The sequence below is a fragment of the Strix uralensis genome, chromosome 14 (assembly GCF_047716275.1).
Source record: "Strix uralensis isolate ZFMK-TIS-50842 chromosome 14, bStrUra1, whole genome shotgun sequence".
Taxonomy (NCBI): Eukaryota; Metazoa; Chordata; class Aves; order Strigiformes; family Strigidae; genus Strix; species Strix uralensis.
Genome location: NC_133985.1, coordinates 19,036,515 through 19,062,483, shown reverse-complemented (window position 1 = coordinate 19,062,483; position 25,969 = coordinate 19,036,515). Strand labels below are relative to the sequence as shown.

Below are 25,969 nucleotides of genomic sequence, written 5' to 3'. Positions count from 1 at the left end.
GGGGATGAGTCTCTTGAACCAAGGAACAAGCACCAGGACAAGAGGGAATGGCCTCAAGCTGCGCCAGGGCAGGGTCAGACTGGCTCTTAGGAAGGATTTCTTTGCAGAAGGGGTTGTTGGGCGTTGGAATGGGCTGCCCAGGGCAGGGGGGGAGTCCCCATCCCTGGAGGGGTTGAAGAGTCAAGTTGACCGAGCGCTGAGGGATCTGGTGGAGTTGGGAACGGTCGGTGTGAGGTGAATGGTTGGACTGGAGGAGCTACAAGGGTTTTTCCAACCGAGATGATTCTGTGATTCTGCAAGTGGAAATGCCCCCGCAGCCTGATTCCCCTTCAGGCAGCACCACGGGCACGACTCCACGCCCGGTGCTGGTCAGGGTCGCCTCCATCGCTGCGTGGACGAAAGGTGAAGTTCAGGCGTGGGCCATGCCAGGCTGCTATTGACAGGGACGGCCTGGAGGTCCTCAGGGCAGCCCCAGCACACCAAGGCAGGATGGTGTTTGCGTTTGTCTGGGCCGCAGCAGCACAGACCCACAGACCCAACATGTTGGGGATATCCCCCACCACAGGAATTGGATCCATGCCGCTGCTTTGGGTCCCTCTCCCAGAAGAGAGCGCAGGGACGGCTCCGATGGAGCACTCACACTGTCATCATTGGCCGTGGGCCTCACCAGCCTCTCCCCACCAGCTGCAGGGCCGTTGGTGCTCAGAGGCTGAGATACCACGGCGAGCAACACCTGCCCCCGTCCCCCTCCCCTTGACAGGTCCTGTCACTGTACAGCGACCATCAGCAAGCTGAGAATTGAGTTTATTTCATTCACAAAGCGCAGGCTCGGCAGATGGTCTTTGCAAAGCAGTTTGGAGATGGCCAGATTTTGGCCCAGAGCTGCTCCTTCCCGTCCCGCTCCCACCCCAGCTGAGGGCTGCTCTCTCCCCCGATGCCCCACAGCAGCCCCCACCGCAGGGGCAGGGCTGTATCCCTCCCTCAGCCCTCCTTTACCCCTGCCTGCTGTGCTTCAGCTGTTAAACTCCTTGTCTGGTGGATTACCTTTAATTTACGCTGCCAGTGCCCTTTCATGGATTATAATTCTGTATGAGATGTTCGTGCTGTATCCTCCCCCCATATTAAAGTGTCAGGAGTATATCCCCAGGCCATCCATCTTCAACACTTCCGCATGGGCTTGGCAATTCTCTGACATGAATATTATGGCTCTCAATGCAGAGTCTCCATCACTCAAGCTGACAAGTGTTAGAATCTCTTCTCTTGAACAGGGTAAGTGACCTTTTCATATGCAGCGTAGATTCCCGGTCACACTGCATCTGGTGCAGTGAACCCAGGGAGTGCCAGCAATTCCCTAAAGTCTTAAAAAACAAGTCACAGGTCCTTTTCGACTTGCAAAACCAACTCTTAGCATGACAAAGTTAAAGGGCCTTAATCAGCCCCTGGTTAGCCCCTGCTAGTGCCAGTCCCATAGAGAAGGACGAAAAAGCATCTGTGCGATGCCTTCTACAGGATTTATTGACAGGGATTTTCAGGGAAAGATGGGGGATTTGGGTGTCTGGCTTGCTGGAGTGTATAGGAAAGTTTTTTGTGACCAGTTAGTGACTTTAGTGACTTCGAAACCTCAACTCTAATTGTAAGCAACATCTTTTTAAATGAGGTGCTTAAAGTTAGATCCCTAAACCCCGTCAGCCTGATTTTCAAAGCTGCTAAGCACCTGGGCTTCCCACAGTGCCTACCAGGAGCTTCTCCTCTACCTGTGCCTTGAGAGAAGCAGAGGGAGAAAACGACCCTTAAAACCCCTTCCAGCTCAGATCTTCCCAGCTGTGCTGCTGTGGGGATGCTCCAGTCCACACTACTCAACAGAAAGTGAATCCCCTGGAACTGAACTGCATGGTTAAATCCCTCCTACAAACTTCACACCTTACCCCAAGTCTTTGGCTAAACTGGCACCTTATTTTTTTTTTTTTTCTTCTCTAGAGAGCAAAGGTACTTTCATAGCAACTTTGCCACCTTCCCCCTAAGCAGCACCTTGTGGTGGCTCATCGCCAGCACAGTGCAACAGAAACTTGTTAACACCTTTTCAGCTCCCTCTTAATAAAGTCAAGGCAATTAACAGCTTCACTATTTACAAAACAAATCTTCTTTGCAACACCTGAGAAAGAGAGTTACAAGTGTTTCCCAAACATTTCTCAGTTGGGGAGAACACCTACAATAACTGCCTACCAGGATGCTTACATCTGCTCTCCCTGGCTGGAGAGGACAAGTCCAGATTCTCCATGAGTTCACACCGCGCTTCCACCCGAGAGGCCTGATCAGCAAGCACAGGTCTGCTGGGAAAGTTTCTTATCCAAAGGTTACTCCAAGGAGAAAGAGGTGTACAGGGAGCCAGGGTGTGAATTTATTGCTGATCCTTCCTCACTTCTGGCACGGCCACACGTGACGGTGTACGAGAGGTGTGGATAAGGTAGGTTATTCCCCTCCAAAGATGCCCCCACGGGTGGCTGGGGGGGACTGGGTAACGTTCGGCAGATTTACACCTCTGCAGAGGGATTCACGAACACCCCCACCTCTTTTTCTGGTTCCTTGCTCTCTCCTAGGATACATTTCATGCCCCCCACTTTGCAAATCACTGCCCAGGCTTACAGTGCAGTAAATTCCCCCTTTTCAAACAAGCCCCAAGGAGATGAGCAATATAACAGAAGATTGATGGATTAGAGAAAATCAAATAAGTGTAACTTGCAATGTACTTTCAAAATTAATTCCTTCCTCCTCTTTTCTTTTCCCATCCCACTTTCCCTTCATCCAAACACACACAACGGCCCCTAACTAAACTATTATTTAGGCACAGAGGTGACTTCTGGGACAACCTCCCACAAGAGCACTTCCAGCCAAAGTGGACTCAGTCCAAACACTTCTGGAGTTCAGAAAAGACCCTATATTAGGTCTTAGGCCCGAACTCATCCCTTCCAGAGGGCTGAAATGCAGAGAGGAAAGGAGGAGGAGTTGGTGGTAACTCCAAGTGCAGTAAGGAGCAGACTGATGACCACGGCTAGGAAATGTTCACCAAATGCAGTTAGGATGCAAATAAGAGTAGCAACCATGTGGGACAGGGCCAGAAAATAAAAGAGAATGTCTAAATCTGTTGTAGAAAGGGGTGTAGAGGTTTACAAGGAGAAGGACATGGTGGGAAATAAAGAGGGAGATCCTGAGCAGTATTTTAGCTTTTATTTTCTTCCTCTCTCTAGTCTTTCTTCAGTGTCCTATGCAACATCAATGGAAGTCACTTGTGGGCACAGCCAGGAGAGAATAGCTCGTCGGGGGACATACGACCACAGAGCCTGGACAGTATACGGCCCTTAATTTCCTCCTCTGATGCTTTCAATAGCTCATGGGATGCCATAAAAGATGATAATGACGAGGTTAGTGGAAAGACTGTAAAACAGTGGGGAGAGGCACAAGCGTTACCTCACTCGGGCTCAAACTCGGGCCATGTGTGGACCGAGTTTGCTGGTTGCAAACTCTTCTGCTTGGGACGGCGGCTGCACTCCACGTGCCACCACACAGCCTGGCTGCCAGTGCTCCAAACTGCGCCGCAACGAGTTCCGTGGTCTGAAATGTTGGGTTGTGAAGTCAGCGGGACTCTTGTTATTGACTTAGATCAAGCCTGACAGTTCAGTCGGACACAAGCAAGGGCAAGGACAACGGTTCTCACGTTTCTTCCCAGTTCCACAGACTTTTCTAACTCACAACACTATGGCTCCTGGCCTGACGCTTCCAGGAGATCACTCATCAAGACTATAGATGGCAGCTTTAAACACAATAATTTTTATTTCTCTCTCTTTCGCCCAGTGCCTTGAAGCTAAACCTACTCTGGCCCAGCTCTCCACTCCCACTTCTGCCAGGCAGAGGCTTCTGCTGGCCAGCTGCCATCAACTGTGATAGGGACAAGGCACCTCCTCCCTATCACTAAGTGGATTTTGAAGGCAATAAGCAAGAGAATAATTAAATTAACTCAGTCCCGAATACCTCCCGAGGTGCCGAGCATTCCCAGCATTGCAGCAGCACCGCAGGTGTCTGGAGAGCAGGTAATTCCAGTCGGTGGCAGGCTGCAAACGTGGCTCCGGGGGACATCTCTGCTGGCGCGGGAGCAGTGGCGGCCGATCCTGGACAGGAGCGCTGGGAAGAGACTCTCAGAATGGCTTTGCTGGAGCCAGCTTGGGTCCACGAGTAAAACAGCTACATTTATGCTTTGATGTGCTTAAGTTAATGAGACTTATCCCAGGGCAAACACAGTTGTACTTCATGATTTGGACTATTTTATCCTTCTGGTTCTTTCTTGTCCCATGGCCTTTCCCCCTGCGGGGTGCCGGGGCTGTCATCTCAGGTAGCAGTCTCAGCCTCTGTTTCACCAGACAGCCTACTATTTAAATTCCCTGTGAAACATCTATATGCTTTTGACAGCAGCACATTCTCTTTTTTTGGTTTTTTTTCCCCTCCATCTACTACAGGCTGCAAGACTTGAATCCAGATTTGAGACAGCCCACGATTTGGGAGTGATCAGGTCAGAGCCTTCACTCCGCTCCAGCTCCAAGGTGTGCACGGGGAGCCTAGGCCAGCTCTGGCCAGGATGCATGGCAGGGCAGAGGACATCCCCACTGCAGAGCTTTATCTCACCGATCACCAGAGAGGTCACAAATCACCGTCCGGTCCCTTTCAAGCAGTTGGGAGCACTAAATTGTACCTCTTGTATCCAGACACCATCCAATCTCCCAGGGCCAGGCCAGGTACATTGATAAGGAGATAGCGTAAATAGTCAAACAGGATGGAGCCCAAAGTTCACAATTTCCTGTGCTTTAACCTAGCAAGTGCCATATCTGTGGGAGAATCTTATTTAGGTCATTTTAGATTATCTCACTTTCCAAAGTGGGCTGCTCTGGCCAAGGATTTGCCACCATTCTGCTTCAGTGAAGAGGATCTCACATTTCACATGAGACTAAGCAGGGGGTGCTTTGTACATTTTCAGCACAAATTTAATTACAGCTATGATCCAATAAATATTTGGGAAGAGTAACAAATAGTGCTATGAAGAGAACTGAGAGTGGCAATCAGCACCTTCCAGCAGGAAGCCAAGCAGTTTTAAACCCAGCTGGTCTTTGGGGTGCTTCTACTCTCTCTGTTCTGTGAAGATGATGTAATTAATTTCCACATCACTGTGATTTGTTCAGTATCATATTAACCATCCTGCCTTGTAACCAAGCTAACCACTGACAAAAACCCTTCAACTCATTCCGTTGAAGTTCAGCTGTAAGCGGACACTGACCTCACCCCAGGGAACTATTTTCCTGGAGACTTTTTCTAGCTCTAAAAACACAGTTACATTGTGGTAGGTTATTAAATCCACATGTGAAAATAAACTCATATCATCTTGTGCATGCAGTTTAGTTTCCTTTTAAGGAGATATAAACGCATTAGAGCATCCCATTAAAGCAATTTACATATCGTGCTTTATTTTCCCAGACAGGCCATTTCTTCCTTGGAGATTACTGACTTTTGGGAAAACGTATCAACTAAGGAGTCATGGAATAACAGACTTGTCCTTCAGGTGCTGCTCCCTGGAACAAATGCCACCCTGGCCTGTGTTTTGAATGATGGGCAGCATTTCACACAGACATCTCCACCCCTGAGACACTTTTTCACAGCCACACAGCAATGGGAAAAAAAAAAAAAAAAGGCCCAAAGGCTGGAAAAATGAAAACAGAAAGCAGTGAAGCACTGCTGAGACAAGCAGATCAGTGCTTACAGGGTACAAGGAGACTTGCTGGAAAAACGTTCACCGCAGGAGCTACGTTCACAGCAGCAGCTTGTCACCGGGGTCGCAGATGTCTGGGAAGCGAAGGGGGAAGAGCCGCAGTGGCAGGTCCGCTCCCGGGGTTTAGCCCAGCATTGTCCTCTGCTCTGTCGAGTGAAGGTCCATCAATCATCGTTCGGTGGCTGTCTGATGATCGAGTGCTTCTCCACAAGTGCTCGGCTGCAGAGATGGGCAGCAAGCAACGGGACATGAAATCTCCAGCTCGCCCATCTCACCAGTGTGTAGCTGTTTCTGTGATGGATCAAAGGCAGATTCTTATTTTTTGAGATACCAGAGAAGACACACACACTTCTCTGCTTGCTGAAAGACATGGGTTCTCAAGACAGCTACATAAATTAAACCAGAAAAGGTCTGATGGTAAAAACCAACAAAAATCCTTAAAAAAAAGGTTTGGCTGTGCTAGCCTTTCTTCTTAATTCCAACTGTGTCCCTACCACCATGGACATATTGGCTTTCAGTCTGTTCCTCAGAGGTTTGACTGCTAATCCACCACCAGGCCCTGAGGAAGAACCACTCTGGAGATTTCATCTGGGTTAGAAATAGTCCTCACTTCCTAACGACAGCCCAGCTGATAAGACAGCACTTTATGGTCCCAACTGCTGCTGCTATGTCGCGCTTTCCATCGCAAGCCACACTGTGACAAATTACAAAGTGTTCTTTCGCTGAAATGCCCTCAGTACTATCTATATTTAAGAAAAACTCCAGGTTGCACAGCTAAGGTAGCTGATGATGTGCAGTTTTTACATTTCAAGTTTTTTTAATTTATTTTTTTCTAAACATCCAGCATTTCTTAGCACCTGTCAATATTTTTTCAAACTTTTTTGTAAAAGAGGTAACTGTTTCCAGCAGAAAGCTATTTCTAACTTCACCACAGGCCTGCAGTGCATGACATGCAAATAATACCAATGCAAATATGCAAACAGCTGGGGAAAAGGTGAGTAATGCAGTCGCTTGGCAAAGAATCACAGCAGCCTGTATTCTCACTTAGAAATTTTAGAACGCACTCGCTGTGATGCAAGAAGTGATGACAGGAGGCCAAAGGCCTGGAGCCACCCCACTCTGGCTTCTCAGTCCTCTGCCCCACCAGCAATAGGGCTTTGGGAACACTGAGAGGTCACCTGGAAACACCTCCAGGCTGTGGATAAGTTGGACGGCCTCCTCACAACCATGATTTTGTTCTTTTTAGGATGTCAGAAGACTCCCAACGTCCTCAGATCTTGCCTCAATTTCTTATTATCTCAAAACATCCCTGCATCTCAGGGACATCTCAGCAACAACCTGGCTGATGGTCCAGAGGAGCAGGCACTCTGCTTCCCAGGCTCTGTCACACGGTATGACAGAGAAAAACAGATGTAATCCATTTTGGCAGTGGTATACGTTTTCATATTACTTTGCTGCTATGTTTATCTCCACTGATTTTTTTAAAAGTACTTGTTCAAGTTCCTACACATACCCACTATACTTAAAAACACTCCTTCCACATTAATTATGTAAGAGGAACAAAATATTTTGTGCCAACATACTGATACTTGTCCTGGAGAGCCCTTTTTCCTAGAGAGTAGTGCACTCCATGTCACAGGATACCCGGATGAAGCCCGTTGGTGTGTCAGAGCAAAATAATCAAAGATCGTTACATCAGGCTTGGACATCTCAGGGAAGGACTTACAAGAGAAGGTTGTAAGAAAGGGAGCAAATTTATGCTCCTGGTAATGACAAAGACAAATGTATTGATGGGGCCTGAAGGGATGTAAGAAAAAAAGACTTACTTTTTGCAGAACAAACCATTAGAGCCAAGAAGCCTAAACCAGAAGCAGAACCTATCAGTAAGCAATGACTCAATTTAATTCATAAACCAAGTTTAACTACTTTAGCAGAAAAAAAACCCCAAACAAACAACAACAAAAAAACTAACCCAGACACGGAATCAGTTTTCGAAGGGTTTCAGACAGGGAAAAAAGCCATATGCACTGCAGTGGGCAGTCAAATAAACTTAGGGTGCAGCTGGCACATCAGATAGCTGGTACAGAAGTCAGGAAAAGTCAAGCCTAGAATAAAACATGCCATCAGCTCTTCACACAGGCACAGTCCCATTTATGTGGGGGGCACCACATGTCCTCCAAAGTGAGGGTCTAGATACCTTCTCAGGACATTTGTCTGTACTTTCAGTCATTCAGGAAAGCAATAGCTCTTTGAAACTAGGGAGCAATGCCAAAAAAAAAAAAAAAAAAAAATCTTGACTTCCACAAAGGAAAGTCAGGTATAACAGCACTGATGGCAAGGACAGGACTGCCCAGTCCATACAGAGAGTTAGACTACCCCAAAGCAGCCTCCCCCCACTGCAACTTTGTTTAATAGACTCCCCATCTCTTCTTTCATCTCCCAGAGCCTTACTAATTTAGCTGAATGGGTTAATTGTGACTCATCTTATTAATTCTTCCAAAGAAAAGATCCAGAAAGTTACCACATTCCCCTTAGGTGTCTGCACCCCCTGCTGTGGCCTGAACTTAAGACACCAGAGGAGCTGCAATATTAGCTGCACTGGAATGTTTTGGTTTTCCCTTGCAAAACAGGCCCATCTCTCCAAGTGTGAATGTGCTTCAGTTACCTAAACATACTTCAGAGGGAGAAAAAAGGAAATTTCCATTTTTTGTATTTAACTAAAGAATTCCCATTTCTGTTGAAAGCAAACAGAAAATAGCATGCCTCAACATGTTCCCCTTGCACTATATACCAAGGTAAGAAGAAACTTTTAGAAGATAAATATTTCCTCTACAGACTAAACTAATTCCCATCAGCAATCTGTCACCTCTGGACCAGTGTGCAAATCCTACAACCTCCATGAGCAGAAACAATGTAATGTTACACATATGTGCATATAATAAAAGCATATTATATTTCTGGAAAACCCACCTGGCACCAGGTACTGCTATTTCACAGGCACAGGTGGGTTGGCACATACGAACGGCGACTTCTGAAAATTCTTCTGTGTTGAAACTTTCTCGACCATAAGGAAGAAAACCTGTAGGAGAACTGCAAATTAATACTAGGTGACAATGAAACAGTTAATTTTCATTGGAACTGGATAGATAAATAGAGATCCAATTTCTTGTCAGTACAAGGGAGTGAAAATTAAAAGCTGCCAGTTTATACTGTCAGGACATTATGTTCTCAGGTCATACCCAAGTTGACATAACAGCATTCACCTCAGTAGAATTACACCAGATTATAGTACCTAAGGACGTGGCTCAACATCATCTTCCACAGTAAATCTATGAAAGCACGTATAAAACTGTTCATTTAAAAATATACTTTGCCTTATACCTTTTCCCTCACGTCAGCTCATGAAGGTCACACCAACTGTACCCAGAAAAAAAGCAGTTAGAGGGGAAAAAAAATAGCTAGAAAATTTAATTGTCTGTCAGTCTTTGCTCTCTCTGTCCAGGTCAGTCCTGCCTACACATCCCTGTGATCGTCACTGAGCTGAGCAGAGTTCAGTAGGAATATTTGCAAGGTGGAGGCATAGGGAAACATATTATTGCAGTGTTGTAGGACCAGAGGAAGACACAGGCAGCGAAAGCTGAGTTTGCAGAGAAGAGGAACACGCCCGTCCTCATTTGGCCCTTTCTCTACCTGTTCTCTTTGTTTCACAGCTCCAAAAGACGACGTAAGTGGACACACTGCCTGGTTTCCTCCTGGATCATTGCCTTTAGTGGCTGTAGACAGCAACACAGAACAGAAAACAAAACAGTTGGAGATGCTGCTAGAGCAGAGAAACATGGATCCTCCCAGTCTCAGACTCATCTGTATTGCTGGAGCTGAATTACTCCAGCCTCGGAGCTGCGCTCCAAACCTGCCAGTTCAATACAGACACGACACCAGAACTACACCAGCTCTGCTCGTTTTCACTTGCACCAATGAAACATGACTTCTCCCTCGCCATTACAGCTCCCCACCTTCCCTCTCCCACAGCTGTGTTATGTAAAAGTTTTCTTATGACTATTTTCAGTTGAAATGTTGTTTTGGCTTCAATTTATTCCCACTAAACTGAATTTACAAGTAACTGTTACTGCAATGCCCTAGCAAGAAACATGCTAAAATACCACCTTTTCCTTAAGACATTCTTATAAGATCAACTGATTCTTTAAGGTTATTCTGCAATCTTTGTTATTTTTAAAAATAAGCTTTGGCTGGACTTAAAGAAAACTGGCCACTAATTTCTGATCACTGATTTAGGAAGTCCAGAAGTCATTAACAGACTTGTAACAGGCATTACTACAGTGATAGCAGCTTGCTTCATTAAAACACCATACCACACACAGAGAAATTCTCTACACATTCAGGTAACAGTCACTGTCTCCAAAGAAACATTTCAAAACATGATGTGCCAAATGAACCAAGCACCAAACGACTGGCAAACCTTGAGAACACAGGTGTTAAACTCCCCGTTCCTACATACAAGTAGGTATTGAAACGTGCAGATCCCAGCAGTGCATATGCAGTAACCATCTGCTTGTGCAATTACCCATACTTCCACTCCAAAATCTAGTGCAGGCAAGAGGTGTGTGAGCACTAATGCTCCAAGAAACGGTCTGCTCAGCCTAGCAGTCCATGAGGTACTGGATGATTAGGTGAATCTTTGCCCATGTTCAGATGGGAAAATTGAGAGGTTGGGCACACAGAAGACTGGTGGACAAGCCTGAATTAAGAGTCCAGGAGCCTTGACTTGTGTTCTGTTCCAAAAAAAGACAGTGAAGATAATTCCTCCATGTTAACTCAGAGGACATTAGATTGGGCTACTGATCCAGCACACGACGCCAAATCTCCTTAACTACAAGCAGGCGTTTTTGTACTGAAGAGATATACTGACATACTGCTCAGCTGATATGACACAAAGCTGGAACTAAAGAGAGATGGGTTTTATTCTTGATCCTGCTGCTGCTCCAAAGGAGGACATGAGAGGAGTCATTTCCCTTCTCTGTCCCTGACCTTCACACTTGCACCGTTTGTGTACTGCTAGTTCCTTTGCAGAGCACTGCCTCATCTACTGAGGAGAGATGCTACAAAGAAACTACATATCGTTATTGAAACTATGTTTATGGATTACTTAAAATCGTTCATCCCAGGAATCACAGGTAGTCTTAAAAATGAACGTTTTGCAGAGAGAATGAGCAACTGGTAAAGATACATGATGGCTGCTTTGCAGTGTGGTGAAATTCTTTGCCGTAGGTAACAATAAACTAATAGCAATTATTAAGTTTGGAGAATGCTTCAACACTGAGTCAGTGCTCAGGTGAGGCAATGTTTTATTGCAGTTCATTTAAAAAAAAAAAAAAAAGCAATAAAAGGCTTAAGAACCATCACGGATCCTAACTACATGAAGCTAATAATCAGTATGATAAACTATCACTTACATGAATAGGAAATTGAATGGACGTTTCATTTCCTACGCCTTTGTGGGTCCCATTCAATTGCACTGGTGGTGCTATTCAGGGAAGCCAGCATGGTGCCTGTTTACTAGAGAACTTTGCAAAACAAAGACAGTCACGGTCAAAACTTTGCTGGTCAATTCAGTATATTTACATGGAAGACCTCTAAAGAAAAAAAAAAAAATATTCTGCAATAGCCTCATGGGAGAGTTCGGTTGGAAGTGGTAAGTAGCAGGGAACAATCTCACGGCCATCTAGATGTGTGGCAGCCACAGAAAAAAGCATCTGGTTTTCAAACAGAGGCTTGATCAAACTTTCATTGCCCAGGCAAAAATATCATTGCACAACTCCCTGAGCAAAATGGCAAACAACAAAGCGTTCTGCGTGCAGAAAACAGTATTGTCCAAGTCTGGCTCCAGAGAAATCTGGCACAAACTCATTGCTTTCAATAGGAGCAGAGAATGTGCCACGCCAACATCTGACAACCCATTTCAGACGTATGCACAACATACCATCTGAGAAGCCCCCAGAAATGATCCGATTCTCCTTCTTTCTTTTAACTAAGAGAATGGAATTGTTCCGGATTTATAACGAAGCAAACTGAAGGCACAGTTGGAACCACTGTTTTTAAGGAGACCTTGCTGTGCCATAACTTTTCATGGTCCAGTTGCTTAATTACACATTATAAAAATAAGTGCAATTGAGAGACTGTGTTAATCTCAGAAGTTTAAACATCGCCCTGTAATGACCACTTTATATTGGCCCGTAGTAAAGTACTTTATGGGGTATGCAGGAGATTTATCCACACGCGTACGTTAAATACTCCTGGGAATTTTCTCACATAGAGAGACAAGGCCTGACACAAAACTAAATACGTACAACACATTGCCGTCATTCACACTGCGACAGGAATGCCACCCAGTAAGAAAAAACTTTACAACACCTAAAAGAGATAAGAACCGATAGCCAGCATAGCAATAAGAAGTTGCTTTTGGAAGTGCAGGATTTCCTAACCCGAGAGTGAGTGCAGATTCTGGAAACATAACAAAAAAACAACTGTTCCCTTGCAAGGAAATGAGAGCTTAGGTGTTGACTATAAGTAGGTTATAAAGAAGCACCGGTGGTTTGCAGAGTAGTTTAGTAAAGTTCAGAGTATTTAGAACCAGGTTAGGTTCTTGCACACAAAAATTCCCTGGAATTTCGTCTGAGTTCATATGTGATTCCTCACCCAGGCAGTCTGGGGCTGACAGACTGCACCCAACTGCCTTTTGCAATCTCTCTAGTAATACAGAAGATCCATCCAAGCTGACTCAGAGATCCCAGGTGAGAAGATTTTTAAATAAATACAATGGTAAAGAAGTTTCAAATATGGTACCAGTGTTGTTGTTTGTTTTCTTTTTAAATAATCATGCTTCAGAATAGTACCACAGCTAAGCAAGAAAGAGTCAGTCAGGTGTTCTCAGGGGACAAAATACGATGCCATACAAGATGAATGTAAGCATACCCAGCAAGGCACTACATGAAGTACTTCATATGAAAGCCTCACCTCCCTCAGCTGTAAAACACTCACAAGCAGTAAACTGAAGAGAATTCTTAATCCTTCAGTGTTATCATTATTAGAGTATCATTCACCCACTTGTCTGCAAGCTGCCTTCTTCTGCCAGCAACTGCTTCGTCTTATAACAATGCCTCATTTCTGGCTCTGAAGACCAACAATAGGCTCTCCCCTGAGCTTATGGCAGCATCTCCACGATCACTTGGCAGGAGGCAGCATAACAATAATTTGACAGGCATCCTCCCAAGGAGACTCAACACATCAGTCATGCTGCTGACACACTCCACACCCAGAGGAGCTCATCCAGACTACGGAAGATTTCTAGGTACAGGCAGCTGCTCTTGACTGACCATCCAAAAGATAGCAGATTTTTCCGTTTCACTAACATCAGAACAAGAAAGGGCCCGTTTCCTGCAATGGTCCTTGCAATATTGCCATGCTGGTTTGAGCTACATCTGCTTGAGTCAAGTAAAGCAGCAGGTAACCAGTAGAGAGGACTGAAGTCCTATTTCTAGTCCAAGAATAAATCTACTGTCTGGCTTCTAAAAGGTAACAGTCCTGCAGAACCAATTGCAAGTTACATTTTTATGACGTGCAGAGTCTCTCTTTCCAACGAAATAAAAATAATTACTCTTCAGATTTTTTTTAAAAAGGAAATTGAAAAACTGTAGTATTTTCAGAGGATGCACTGTTGTTGGGTAGCACCAAACCAACCAACATTTACTGTCCAGAATAACATGAATTATCTTGATCTGACTGCTCCAATTTAACAAATTAACTATGACCCTTGTGTCTTTAAATAGAATCTGTCATTCTAATATGACACTGAAAAAAGTTTGAGTCACTCCTTCCTTTCATATATAGTGCCATGAGACAAACATCCACCAGTTTATCACCAATAAACTGTTGTTTAAAGGACAAGATTAATAGCTTGAACAAAAGAAGAGATAAATTCTCACACAGGAAAAGAAGAGAGGAAGATGAGGGTTTGCAGATCTCTATGTAACACTTTTTTTTTTTTTGCTTGAAGTTGCTGAATGGAAGTCCTAAGCTCTGAACAGCAATTCATTTCTGAAGCTCAGCATGCTGGAATGCTCTGACTTCTGCAGGCAATGGGGAACTGGCTTTGATTGAGGTTTCTGCCATCTTTAAAGTATGTGCAAGGTTCCTGGCAGTTTAACTGCTCTGAAAGATAATAAATCCCTTATGACACAGGAAGGCTGAACAATCATATACTTCAGACTAGCTCAATCTGTATAGTTCCAAGAATAACTTCCAGTGCAGGTGATAGCAAGCATATGATAAGCAAAGTTCCAGGAGAAAGTCCGTTGAAAAAACAGAATTATGGGAAACAGACTGAACTGCTGGTTTTATGGACATAGCTCTATTCCAGCAGTCAGGCAGTAAAACTAAAATGAACTTCCTCAAAGTTAAAAATACCCAATAAAACTCAATAGGCAAGGTAATTATTTTGACTCGACAGAGGGAAGACAGGTCACTCGTTCCCACAGAGAGTAGCTTACCTTGCTGACACCAAATAGTAAGACGTCTTTCAGCTTTTCCAAAGCTACGTTTTCTGTGATATGGATTTATAACACTGGCCAAGCCTATACCACTCTGGGCCAAATAAAAACCTAAAGACCAACAGAAATTAAACAGCATGTTCCAACAGCCTCTCCTGTGGTGTCACAGCTCCCCCAGGGGACCAGGCTGTTGTCCAATCTGCATTCCCAGGACTGACCTTCTGCCCACATCCTACTTATTAATGCAGGTTCCTCAAGAACTCAGCTGTGAGATTTGCTCATCAATACCTGTCCTAGGTCACAGATACAGTGAGTCAGGGTGGCACCCAAGGGATGAAGGTATCTTCTCTCTACTTCTCCCTTAGAAAAATGGAAGCGAACACCAGTCAGCAATGGAAGGTGTTTGCTCTAATAATAGAGAATAAATCCATGATAGACATACACTTGAATGACTGAAATTTTATATTGCATGGGTTATAAAGGTAAATATGCAACATCAGCTGCTTTTGCCCTTCCTCCTGGTAAGGACTCACATACTCTTTGTGGAAGTTATTATCTTCTATAGGTACAATATAACACAGGTCTGTCACAAAAGCAAAACTGAAAACTCCAGCAGTGACACAAAGGACGTATTTATTGTCAAGCAGTATCACATCAAAATAAGTAAGCAAATGCCATAGTAACTAACAGAATACAGGACAATGTCTTGTGAATTCACTGGATTTTAGTTTCTGACATCTTCAAAAAAGAAATTTTTGGTTTGGCTGACAGGAAACCACAAAGCACAACTATCCTGTAATTGGAGCAATCAGACACGTATGGGGACAATAATTATAGGCAAAGTAAATTAGTTGTAAACAGAACTGTTTACTGTATTTCTAGCCACCTCATATTTTTTTCTTCATATTTGAGGGCTTGGGCTTGCTTTTTTTTTTTCTTTTCTTTTCTTCTCTTAAAAGTCTGGAGATTTTTATCTCAGTACTGTAGGGACCAGTTTTCTAAATGTTTATTCTCTGGGCTGGCAGTAGTGGTTTATTCCAGTGAGATGATAAACAATTAACTTAAACAAAGTTTAATGTTACAGACAAATGACTTATGTTTCTAGTAATTACTCAAGTTGGGAGAGCAAGTTTTTTCACGAAACAAATTATGAAATTGCTTGTTTGTTTAGTATTAGTCAAGCATACTAATATTTCAGCGTTGTGAAAATGAGATTGTTTTCTCCACTCTTGCCAGTCAAACCATAAGATGCAAAGCTTCAAGTGAACAGTGCAAGTACAGCTCTTAAGAAAATTAAAAAATCCTATGCCCCCCTCCCCCCCCCCCAAACCAGTTCAGTTACTTTAGGAAAGGTAATTGTGCAGGATTAACCCATTGCCTGTTGAATAGCATGGCCCCTAACCCATTGTCTTGAAATTCTCGAGTAGAACACATCAAAGTTCAAGGGAAAACAACAATACAAGGAAAACAACAGAAATCAACATAACTTTTAAGAGCAGGAGAACACAGAAGACACCCTTAAGGTGAGCTGTTCCCATTAAGCACCTTTCTTTCAAACAAATGTTGAAAGACAGCATTAGTCCTTGACTAAAATACACCTTCTTGTGACTTCTAATGAAAATCAAAGACTGATTTATAATCACTGTGCCTTTCGCTACTGAGATGGGAAAGTTACATTCAACGTGCCTTCAAATAAATCCTTCAGATTACATTCTTTCAAAATACATCAGGCTCAATCAAGTGAATCATCTTCAAGAGTGACCTCAGTTCGGTGATACAATCAGCAATTAAAATTCTGAAGTTGCTAATATGCCTCCAGTAACTGTTTTCTAAGTTACATCCAGGTACCTCCCTTCATAATGGAAATTGTGTCCTCTTAAAAAATGCTGAAACACAGCTCTCAGCTGTATGCCATTTGAGAATCTGCACTGGTGTAAATAATTTCGTTCTCCCCAGAGAGCCAAACCAAGATAAATGGAGAAAATAGCAGTTAAGTTACACCTGATGGGAATTTTGTCTTTTTCTAGTCACCTTACACCATAAATTTATCATGTAATTCTACATTCACTCTGTCAATAGAAAAGCTACTAGAACTATTAAATCCTGGTTAAGTGTAAGGTTATTTATCCCATGAAGACACAGGCAGTTATGACAATAACATTTACTTCAGATAATATTGATTACATAGCCAAGGGATACACTGAAAAGGATAATATATATCTGTAACTTAGAATGCTTGAGATGGTTTCCACTGAGCTCTCACCCCTGATGCTCTTCTTCAGTGATCTGATGTTGTACCCTAGGTTTATTAGGATTGTGTTCAATCAACCAGTCAGCAAGCCAAATCTGTGGAACAAAAAACCCAAACATTTTCAGTTTTCTGTTGTTTTCCATTAAGTGTATGGGAGAATATTAAAAGCATTATTTGAAACCTCTGATACATTCTCTCCTACTGTGCTGCGAAACTAAGACCTTTCAGAAAAAATGGACATACAAATAACCTGTTTTTTCTAAATGTTCCTTTAAATCTTCACAGCTTATACTGCTTTTGAACAATTCACAATGACCTTTAGAAGACAACTTTTCCCAGCAACGTCTATCTTTGTGTATGTGTAAGAACATTTAAGCCATACTTCAAATAATCCAGAAAACTCTGTTTTGGAATGAGGCTGTACAATATGCATGAAACTGCTTAATGAGATATTACTCCTGACTACACTTATAGATACTTTATCCAGTAATCATTCATTAAAAGTGCCAGTCTTCTGCACTGAAATCACCTTACGGTACCTAAAACTTAAAACCAAAACATGGTTACTTTTTGAAATTAATCTTGTAAGTTTTCCAGCAAATTGTACTTAAATAAGAATGTGGGAGGTATGCCTTGAGTCCTAACTTCTTCTGCCAATGCCTTGGCCTGGCCTTAGGCAAATTAACCCTTCACCTGGATTTCTCCACTTGTAAAGAGAAGTTTTTGACACATCCTTATTTACTTCACAAGGCTGTTGACGATCAGTTTCTGGAATGCTAAGTACAACAAACTTCATACCATACTGTGAAGTGAAAGAAAAGATAGAATAGTAGATCAGAAAGGTAAGCAACACTCTCCTTTTATTACCAGGTACAAAAGGTTGGTTTGCAAAGAAAGAGACAACACGCAGAGCACTACAACAATCCTCACAGGTTAGTCAGCAATAGCAGAACAGTAAGTACTCAAGACAGAAGTGGAAAGCAAACAAACAACACCCCCCACCCCCCCAAAAAAAAAAAACCCCAAACCCAAACACAAAAGCCCCTGGAAAGTTCACTTGGGAAAATGAGAAATTTTTAAATCATTTAAGCCTGATAAAATTTATCCTGTGTTACTTAGGGAACTGGCTAAGACAACCTTTGTGCTGCTAGTATTTCTGAGTGAACAGATAGTTTCTGATGCCATCTTCAGAAAGGAAAAAAAAAAAATGAGAAAGAAAAAAAAAAACCCACAGAGCCAAATCAGCCCAACTTTAGGTCTTCTGCTCCTGGAAGGATACTAGAAAAAAATCATTTCATTCCATCAGTCTCCCTGTAAGTCACCTAGCAGATAACAAATTGAAAAGCAATAGCCAACACATATTTCTGAAAAAAAGTTGTATCAAATCAACATTATTTTCCTTCTGTTACAAGGTCACAGACGTTATGGACAGGGAAGAAGCAGCAAATACCATGTTTTCATTTTCATTTCATTTTCATTTCACACTGCTTCATATAGCTTTATAGCTTTCTTACAAGCAAAGAAGGAAAGTATGGTCTCGAAGTTACTATTAGTTACCACATCACTGGCTAGAAAATTGTGCTTAGAATGCAGATATTAACTGGAAGCAAAAACAAACAATGAGTTAGAGAAATGCGACTTATAAGGTAAGAGCTAAAAAAGACAGTTTTTAATATAGTGAAGAGATGACTGAAGGGAAAAAAGATGGTAATGCTCTTCAAATATGCAATATGTTGCTGAAAAAGAGAGACGTTACATTGTCTCCAATGTCCTCTGGGGATAGTAAAAAGAAAAAAACAAGTAATGGGCTAGAAATTGGAGTACAGGAGATTTAGGCTAACTTTTAGGGAAAGCTTTTCAACTAAGTGTAATTAAGCAGTGAAACAGATTGCCTACGGAGACTGTAGATTCTCCATCATGTGGAGTGCTAAAGAACAGTCCAGACAAACATTTGTTAGGAATGGGCAGATACAATTGGTCTGGCCCTGGGCAAAGGGATGGATGAAAAGACTTCTTCATCTCTGTTTTCTAGATTTCTATGGTAACAGTACCAGACATACAGATAAAGTGGACAGGTTATAAAGCTGGAACAATCACAGTACATTTAATCTGACCCCATGTATACCACATAGCTCATAGAAACACCTCTGAATTATTTTGTAGGCTTTTTTTCTGAAATGTATCTTTTAGAAAAATGCAATGTTGATTGAAAACCTGATAATGATGTAGAATCCACCACAACTGCCAGTAAATTGTCACACTGATAATTTTCTGCATTCTTAAAGTACTAGTGCGAACAACTTTGAGCTTTAAGAATACAAAAAACATTTACCATATTTTTCCAGATGAAAGAAAGCTCATTTTGTTTAGGGACTGAAAAAGCCCACCACCACAAAAACCAACAGGAAATTAACTCTAGTCTTTCCACAAAGAACTGTGATTTGAATGACATCCATGGTTAAAAGGAATAATATCTGAGAGAAGGGCAAGATGCATCAGCTTGATAACTAGAAAGGAGTCACAAGACAGAAGGATTTTCTGTAGGTCAGTTTGACTATTCAGGATAGGTTTCACTCAAAATAATCATTTTCCTGGTGAACTGTGGAACAACCCATGTAAATGCTAATCAGTGCCACACAGTCAAAAGAATAGCTTATCCTAAAGATTTATAATATTAATTTAAATAAACATAACAATGAAAAAATACAGACAGCCTTACACTAAGACTGTATTTTACTCAACTATGTAACTACTGCCCGTGTGATTAGCAACTAATTTCACTTAGTATCTATTGTATGAGAGCTATTTCATCTCAAACTCACCTCAGAAACAGTAAAAACTAATATTTAACATTATATGATAGTACCCATTTACCTTTCCGACCATCTGTAACAACTATGTGTTAGAAAGAGTTTTACAGAAGTCACCTAAAAAACCTGTCATTTCATCAAGGCTGATTTCATTTAGTCCTGGCCCTCATTTCATCTGCTAACAAACCAATCAACGCCTCAAAAGGCAAATGCTATCTGATTAGTTCATTAGCTGATAGCTAAAACAGCACAGCTCTTTAACAAAAGAGTAGTTTTCCTATATACAGGGACTTTACTAATATGAAGTAAATGTACCACAAAACATACAACACAATACGGATATACTGTACGTACCATTGGATCTGCTGGCTTCTCTTTACAGAGCGCAGTGAGCCCTGCTAGTAACGTTGGCTTTACATAAAGGTTCAAGTAATCCCTAGCTCTTTGTCCAGCTGGAATTGGCTCCAAAATCACTGTAAAGAATAACCACAGGTGATGGAAAGCAGCTTGTGATTAAAAAAAGCACTATTTCAAACGTTGTTTATACATGAGCTGCTGTTTTCCTTAATAAGTTAATAATACATAATGGTTTTCATAGCTTCTCCCACAACAAACTGCAAAGAAACTACCTAAACCCCTTTACAACATCCCTGAGGTAATCTTACTAATTATAGCCAATTATGAAAGGGGAGGAAATCAGATCATCTGGGGAAAACCTATATCCTTGAAGATGCACTGGGGGCAGGACAAAAACAATATATCCCATGTTTAGTACTTTCTTCTTGCAGTGCAAAGGTGATTTCTGAAGATCCTAAAAATCTCACCTTGAGTCCTGCTTTGTCATTAGGGTGAGGAGAAGAGACATGGTTTACAATGGGTAGGGTTTGTAGGGTAGTGCAATACCTTTTATTAAATGAACTGATATGGTTGACAAAACCAGACAGTTTTTTCTAGCAGTTTCCCTTGCATCTTTCTGTCAAAGGGCAAAGCCATCTTTCAACTGCTACATCACAAACAGGAAATCCTCTCCCAGTCTTTCCAGGTTCTATGGCCCATTTCTCTGGCACTTAACTTTGGAATTGCACTCTTATGTGAGCATCCAGCTGCTGTCGAACAGGAATTACTCAACCTGAGCCCAAGAGAGTGAATCTTCTCATACCAACAGGGGCTGACAGTGCCAGAAGGACAGGCTGGAGTGTAATAGTTTTGTATTTCCTCTCATTTACCAGCTTTGTCTGCTCCAATTCCCAGACCACAGAGTTTAAAAAGTAGAAGCAATCCCTGTAACTATAATGGCTCTCCAGATACATTTTGGTATGCCTTTCATACCAGAAAATATCAGCTTATACATAAAAAGACTCACATTCTCATAAAGCCAACAAACCCAACCCTTTCTAAATCCAATTGTATCTAGAGTCTGGACAGAGACAAGTAATAACAGGGAACGACACTATCCTCCCAAAAATTGGCAATGTATTATTTGCATCATTTTACCTTCTGGAAACATGAATCGAATTTCTCTTTCTGCTGAGAAAATGCTGACACTGCCATGAAGCGCATTCCTCAGGTCATCAGTCCCATAGATTGCTCTTAAGCTAAGAACAAGAGAAAAAAACTGCTTGGTAGGCAACTGCAAATCCCTTCCAAGTCTCTACAGTCTGAGACCATATAAAAGCAGTATATATGGACTAATTAATAAGGCATTGGCTTGATTTTGGTTTTTTAAAAAATACGTAGCTACCTAAAATTTGTGTTCATGCACTCAGCATTCTCCACAAAATGGGTGAACTTTACATAGTAAAAAAAAAAAAACCAAGGTGAAAAGCCATGTTACACAAAATTGAAGAGATAACAGGCCACTCCAAATCTGTATTTCTATTGTAAAAGAAGAAACAAACAAACAAAAAAAAAGGAGATAAATTCTGGTCTCAATTAAGAGAAAGACAAAATCCTACTGACTTCACCAAGGCCAATCAGTGAGTTACCTGTGAGGGTGAGTTCTCCTAGCTTTTATGCTGTTTGATGGTCCAAGTAATTCCTTCCAGTAGGAGACTGCACAATGTCTGGCAAGAACCATAGCAACTAAAGGTCCAGAACTCATATAGGCTGTTAAATTAGGAAAAAACACTTTTCCATATTGGTCTGCATAAAAGTTGCTGCATTGCTCTGGGCTTAACTGGAGCTTCCGTTTCTATAAAGTGTAAAAGAAGAAAAAAAAAATAAAAAGAATGAAAAAAAGCTTGCTAAATTAAGATAGCTTGCTACCTCAGATAGGATACAGTCCTCTGCAGCAGTCTATCTTCAAGCTCAGAAGTGGCACGGACTAACTTCCCAGACTAATCTGATTCTCCCAGCTCTGATCCTCTTTGAGATACAGAGTAACAAAGAGCAAGAGTTTTCTCAGTTAATTAAGCAGACAAACAGGCCATTTGAGTGAGATGTGATTTTAGCCTATGCACCTACAGCATTTTAGAACTGCTGGATGACTTTCTGTTCAGACAGGGCGCTGTACGGAAAAAAAGAGAAGAGCATTACAAGGGCAGGATTTAATTACTCAGCTGCTGTAGCATGATGTTCTACTTTTAAACAATTTTCTCTTCAGCCCACACCGTTAATTATGCAATTGTTCTATTTTTCATTCAGTACTTACGCTTTATGACTCTCACAATAGCTGCCTAGCCTGCAGGTGACCAGCGTTAGGACAAGTTTGGGAGGTTATCAGAAGGCATAGGGCAGTCAAGAAAAGAAAAGAAAAAAAATAGTTGAAGTGCATTCTTTGGGCCCAAACTTATGTAACACAAGAGTACCACAAAGTCACATTCCTAATAACTTTGGTGCCAAGTTGGAGACATCAGAAGACGTTATAAACATCTTGTCATTAAAAAATAATTTAAAAAATAATCTAATTGATGCCATTTTCTGATAGATTTTGTATAAATAAAACAACCAGAAAGGTAAGGGAGGAAATTAAAAAAGAACACATGGAAAAGAGGTATTTACAAGAATAAGAAAAAATATTACATTTCCGGGGGAAAAAAAACACAAAAAACACTTAAAATTGTATGTACAAGGGCAATCATCGCTCGCTCAGTGTCACAGAGCCAGCTACCAAGGCCAAGGGCGCTGCCGCGGGGCCGGGAGGAGGCGGAGGCGGAGGAGGAGGAGGAGGAGGAGGAGGAGGAGGAAGGGGAGGAGGAGGAGGAGAGGAGGCCCCGGCCGCGCGCCGCCGCCACGGACAGGCGCGAGTGCACAGCGCCCCCCAGCGGCCGCCGCGAGGCGCCGCCCCGCCGGTTCCCGCCGGGGAAGGGCGGGGAGCTGCCCCGGGCCGGGCCGGGTGGAACGGCGGCCATGAGCGAAGAAACCCGCCCGGCCGGGCCCGCGGCGAACAGCCCGGCCTACCCCTCGCTCCCAGCGCGCCTCCACTTTTATTTCCCAAATTCATTTACCGTAATAATTTTTTTTTCAGATGCTCTTCTGGAGCAAGTGTCTAAAGAGCCCCAGAAGAGAACTGAGCGAAGACGTTTCTTATTAGCTAACAGCAAATTTTCTCTTAACGCAATCTCTGCTGAAAGCACAGTCTAGAGCCTCTCCCAGACAGGGTCTGACATGGGTGCTGAAGGCAACATTCACATGGCCACCATGTCAGCTCCAAAATGTAAAAGCCCAAGCTCAGTCAGGCCTATTTAAATTAAATATTTGTAATACATTTAAATATCCATAAAGTCCATCTACATTAAAAACAGTGGAAACAAAAAATAAGTCAAACCACAACTAGCCAGCTATCCAATTCAATTAATTCTCCAAGTATCCACTTGGCAAATGCATGTCCTGTGAAATGCTGCGATGCCAGAACAATGCACTTCCCAGCTCTCCAAAGAGTTACCGCGGAGAGTCCACATATCTGCTACATATGTTTGCTAAATCCGAGTTTATTAACAAAGTCTGTGTTTTCCTGTGGTCAGCAGAATAGTCGGTCTGTTCTGTTCCATCCCATGCACCAACAAAATGTATCCCTACAGTATCTGGCAGCGGTGGTTGATGACATATGAAAAATATAAATTGCTTTTTTGGATGCACTAGCTTTTAGTTACTGGCTTGACTGCTGAAAGTTAAGATAAATATTGTTCTGACTTATAAACTGCAGTTACTTTCTCTGGAGCACAGCCTGTTACCTGAACAATCAGGAATCCCGATCGAAGAATGAGATCCTCTATTTCTTCTTCTTTGTCAACAATATCTGGTTTGATGAGGGCCAGAGTTCTTTCCACAAAAATCTGAGGTTCAGGCATTAACATCTGCATCTTGGCTTCTTAAATTAGGAATTCACATGCCCCTTCCATACTGCAATGACACAAGTTCATGATATTTGGAGTTTGTCTACGGCACAGTCACGTACAGTGAAATCTACCGTGTACTCTAGGAATGGAGAGGGTCACCCCCACTTCACAAAATCCACCTGAGATTTTCTCCAGACTAGTAGTCTGTAGTTCACACTCCCATTTCCAGTGCAGTAACATTTTGTGGAAAATAAGCCCAAAATTAAATCATAGAATCATAGAATGATTTGGGTTGGGAGGGACCTTAAAGAACATCCAGTTCCAACCCCCTGCCATGGGCAGGGACACCTTCCACTAGCCCAGGTTGCCCAATGCCCCGTCCAACCTGGCCTTGAACCCTTCCAGGGAGGGGGCAGCCACAGCTTCTCTGGGCAACCTGTGCCAGTGTCTCACCACCCTCACAGCAAAGAATTTCTTCCTTACACCTAATTTCAATCTCACCTCTTCCGGTTTAAAACCATTACCCCTCATCCTATCCCTACACCCCCTGATACAGAGTCCCTCCCCACCCTTCCTGTAGCCCCTTTAAGTACTGGAAGGCTGCTCTAAGGTCTCCCCGGAGCCTTCTCTTCTCCAGCTGAACCCCCCCAACTCTCTCAGCCTGTCCTCACAGGGGAGGTGCTCCAGCCCCCGATCATCTTCGTGGCCTCCTCTGGACCCGCTCGAGCAGGTCCATGTCCTTCTGATGTTGGTGCCCCCAGAGCTGGACACAGCACTGCAGGTGGGGTCTCACGAGAGCAGAGTAGAGGGGGAGAATCCCCTCCCTCGACCTGCTGGCCACACTGCTCTTGATGCAGCCCAGGACATGGTTGGCTTTCTGGGCTGCGAGTGCACATTGCTGGCTCACAGTCAGTTTTCCATCCACCACTACCCCCAAGTCCTTCTCCATCGGGCTGCTCTCAATTCACTCATCGCCCAGCCTGCATGTTGTTAGTCATTCATAAAATGTAAACTATTCTATTTCTAATATTTCGCTCATTAACTCATTGTATGAGAGAAAGAGAAGCATTATCATCCACTTTGCTATGAGCAAGAGCAAGCCAGGCTCACTGCACTCCCACATCCTCCATCCACCAACCCTCTGTTCCATCAAACCCAAAATCTGTATTCTCATGCATGAAGAATGTGGTGCGGGACTTATTACTTGGATCTATCCCACCTGTAAGCCTCACGGTATTTCTCAATTGTTAGTTAATTCTTATATTTATGGACTCAAGCCAAAGTGACAGTTTTCTAACTGAGCGGATCAGGCCATTAGCAAGCTGTTAGGATACAGAATTGTTCTGTGAGTAGCGGAACTACTGCAGGTGGGTTTCCGACAGACTTGTGACCACTTGTGACCTTTTTTTCCCCCTTTTCTCTCTGCCTCCACACTCACAGCCCAAGGTGTTTCTCCATCTGTAGTAGACAAGGCACAGGTAGGCAGCCGACTGACCAGCTCGCTGCTAAAAACCCCGTGTATAATTGATGAGTTACACCTGCCTTCTTGGTTGGGATGATCTTTTCTGCACCTGTAACTTTGAGACTCCTCGTTGGCTTTCAAATTTCGTTTGGCCTCCATCAAGGCAGCTGCCACCGCCCGCAGGGGCAGAAAGACGGAAAGGACGGCCGGGGCTGCCTTTGCCTCGGAGCCAGGCTGAACGTGCACACACCCGGGCGCTCGGAGCAGCCGGCCCGGAGCCGGAGCACCCTGCCACGGGCACCGGCGGCCCGAGGGGCCCAGGACTCGGCAGAGAGCGGAGGAAGCGGCTCCCCCGCTCTCCACAGACCGCTCCCCACCGCCCGACCCGGAGACGGGCTGAGCCCCGCCTGCCCTGAGGGACCCGCCGCCACACCACCAGCAGCTCCCCTGCTCTGTCCCCACCGCGGCTGCGGCAGCTCCCCCCGCCCGGCCCGGCCCGGCCCGGCCCGTTCCCGCCGGCGGCGCCATGCCACTCACCGTCCCGCTCCGCCGCCGTTGCTAGGCGACGGCGGGCCCGGCTGGCCGGGCGGAGCGGCCACAAGATGGCCTCCGCGGCCCTCGGCTGTGTGCGGAGCCGGGGGGGGAGCGAAGATGGCGGCTGGGGAGCGGCGGGGCGCTGGCAGCGGGAGGCCGCTGCCCTCGGAGAGCGCTTCGCAGCCCGGGACAGCCGCGGTCTCGGAGCAAATACCTGAGGGCCACATCTGCCTGTGTACGCGCACCTCCTGTGGTACGAGGA

General features: G+C 43.7%; 1 protein-coding gene across 4 annotated transcripts; it reads right to left on the bottom strand.

Annotated features, from left to right (window-relative positions):
• Nucleotides 1–5,418: 5,418 nt before the first annotated feature.
• On the bottom strand, nucleotides 5,419–25,792 carry NME5 (NME/NM23 family member 5). 4 transcript variants are annotated; one of them, XM_074883431.1, is made up of 7 exons: nucleotides 25,711–25,792; nucleotides 23,607–23,775; nucleotides 21,420–21,625; nucleotides 20,929–21,029; nucleotides 19,789–19,907; nucleotides 8,780–8,888; nucleotides 5,419–6,100 (listed from the first exon to the last, which is right to left on the bottom strand). In XM_074883431.1, exons 2-6 carry the CDS (start codon nucleotides 23,733–23,735, stop codon nucleotides 8,796–8,798), a joined length of 648 nt encoding a protein of 215 aa, XP_074739532.1. In that variant the 5' UTR covers nucleotides 23,736–23,775; nucleotides 25,711–25,792; the 3' UTR covers nucleotides 5,419–6,100; nucleotides 8,780–8,795. The 4 variants fall into 4 exon arrangements, with proteins under 4 accessions (XP_074739532.1, XP_074739533.1, XP_074739531.1 ...); XM_074883432.1 differs by lacking the exons at nucleotides 5,419–6,100; nucleotides 8,780–8,888 and adding an exon at nucleotides 14,990–16,719; XM_074883430.1 differs by lacking the exons at nucleotides 5,419–6,100; nucleotides 8,780–8,888 and adding an exon at nucleotides 16,741–17,426.
• Between the last annotated feature and the right edge of the window lie 177 nt (nucleotides 25,793–25,969).

Bases quoted from the DNA above. Each gene is read 5' to 3' on its own strand.
- NME5 (XM_074883430.1), bottom strand. From the start codon at position 23,735: ATGCAGATGTTAATGCCTGAACCTCAGATTTTTGTGGAAAGAACTCTG. The intron at 21,030-21,419 runs GTAACTCACTGA...TCTTGTTCTTAG, and splicing joins AGGAGAACTCACCCTCACAG to CTTAAGAGCAATCTATGGGA. The intron at 17,427-19,788 runs GTACGTACAGTA...TTCACTTCACAG, and splicing joins AGAAGCCAGCAGATCCAATG to TATGGTATGAAGTTTGTTGT.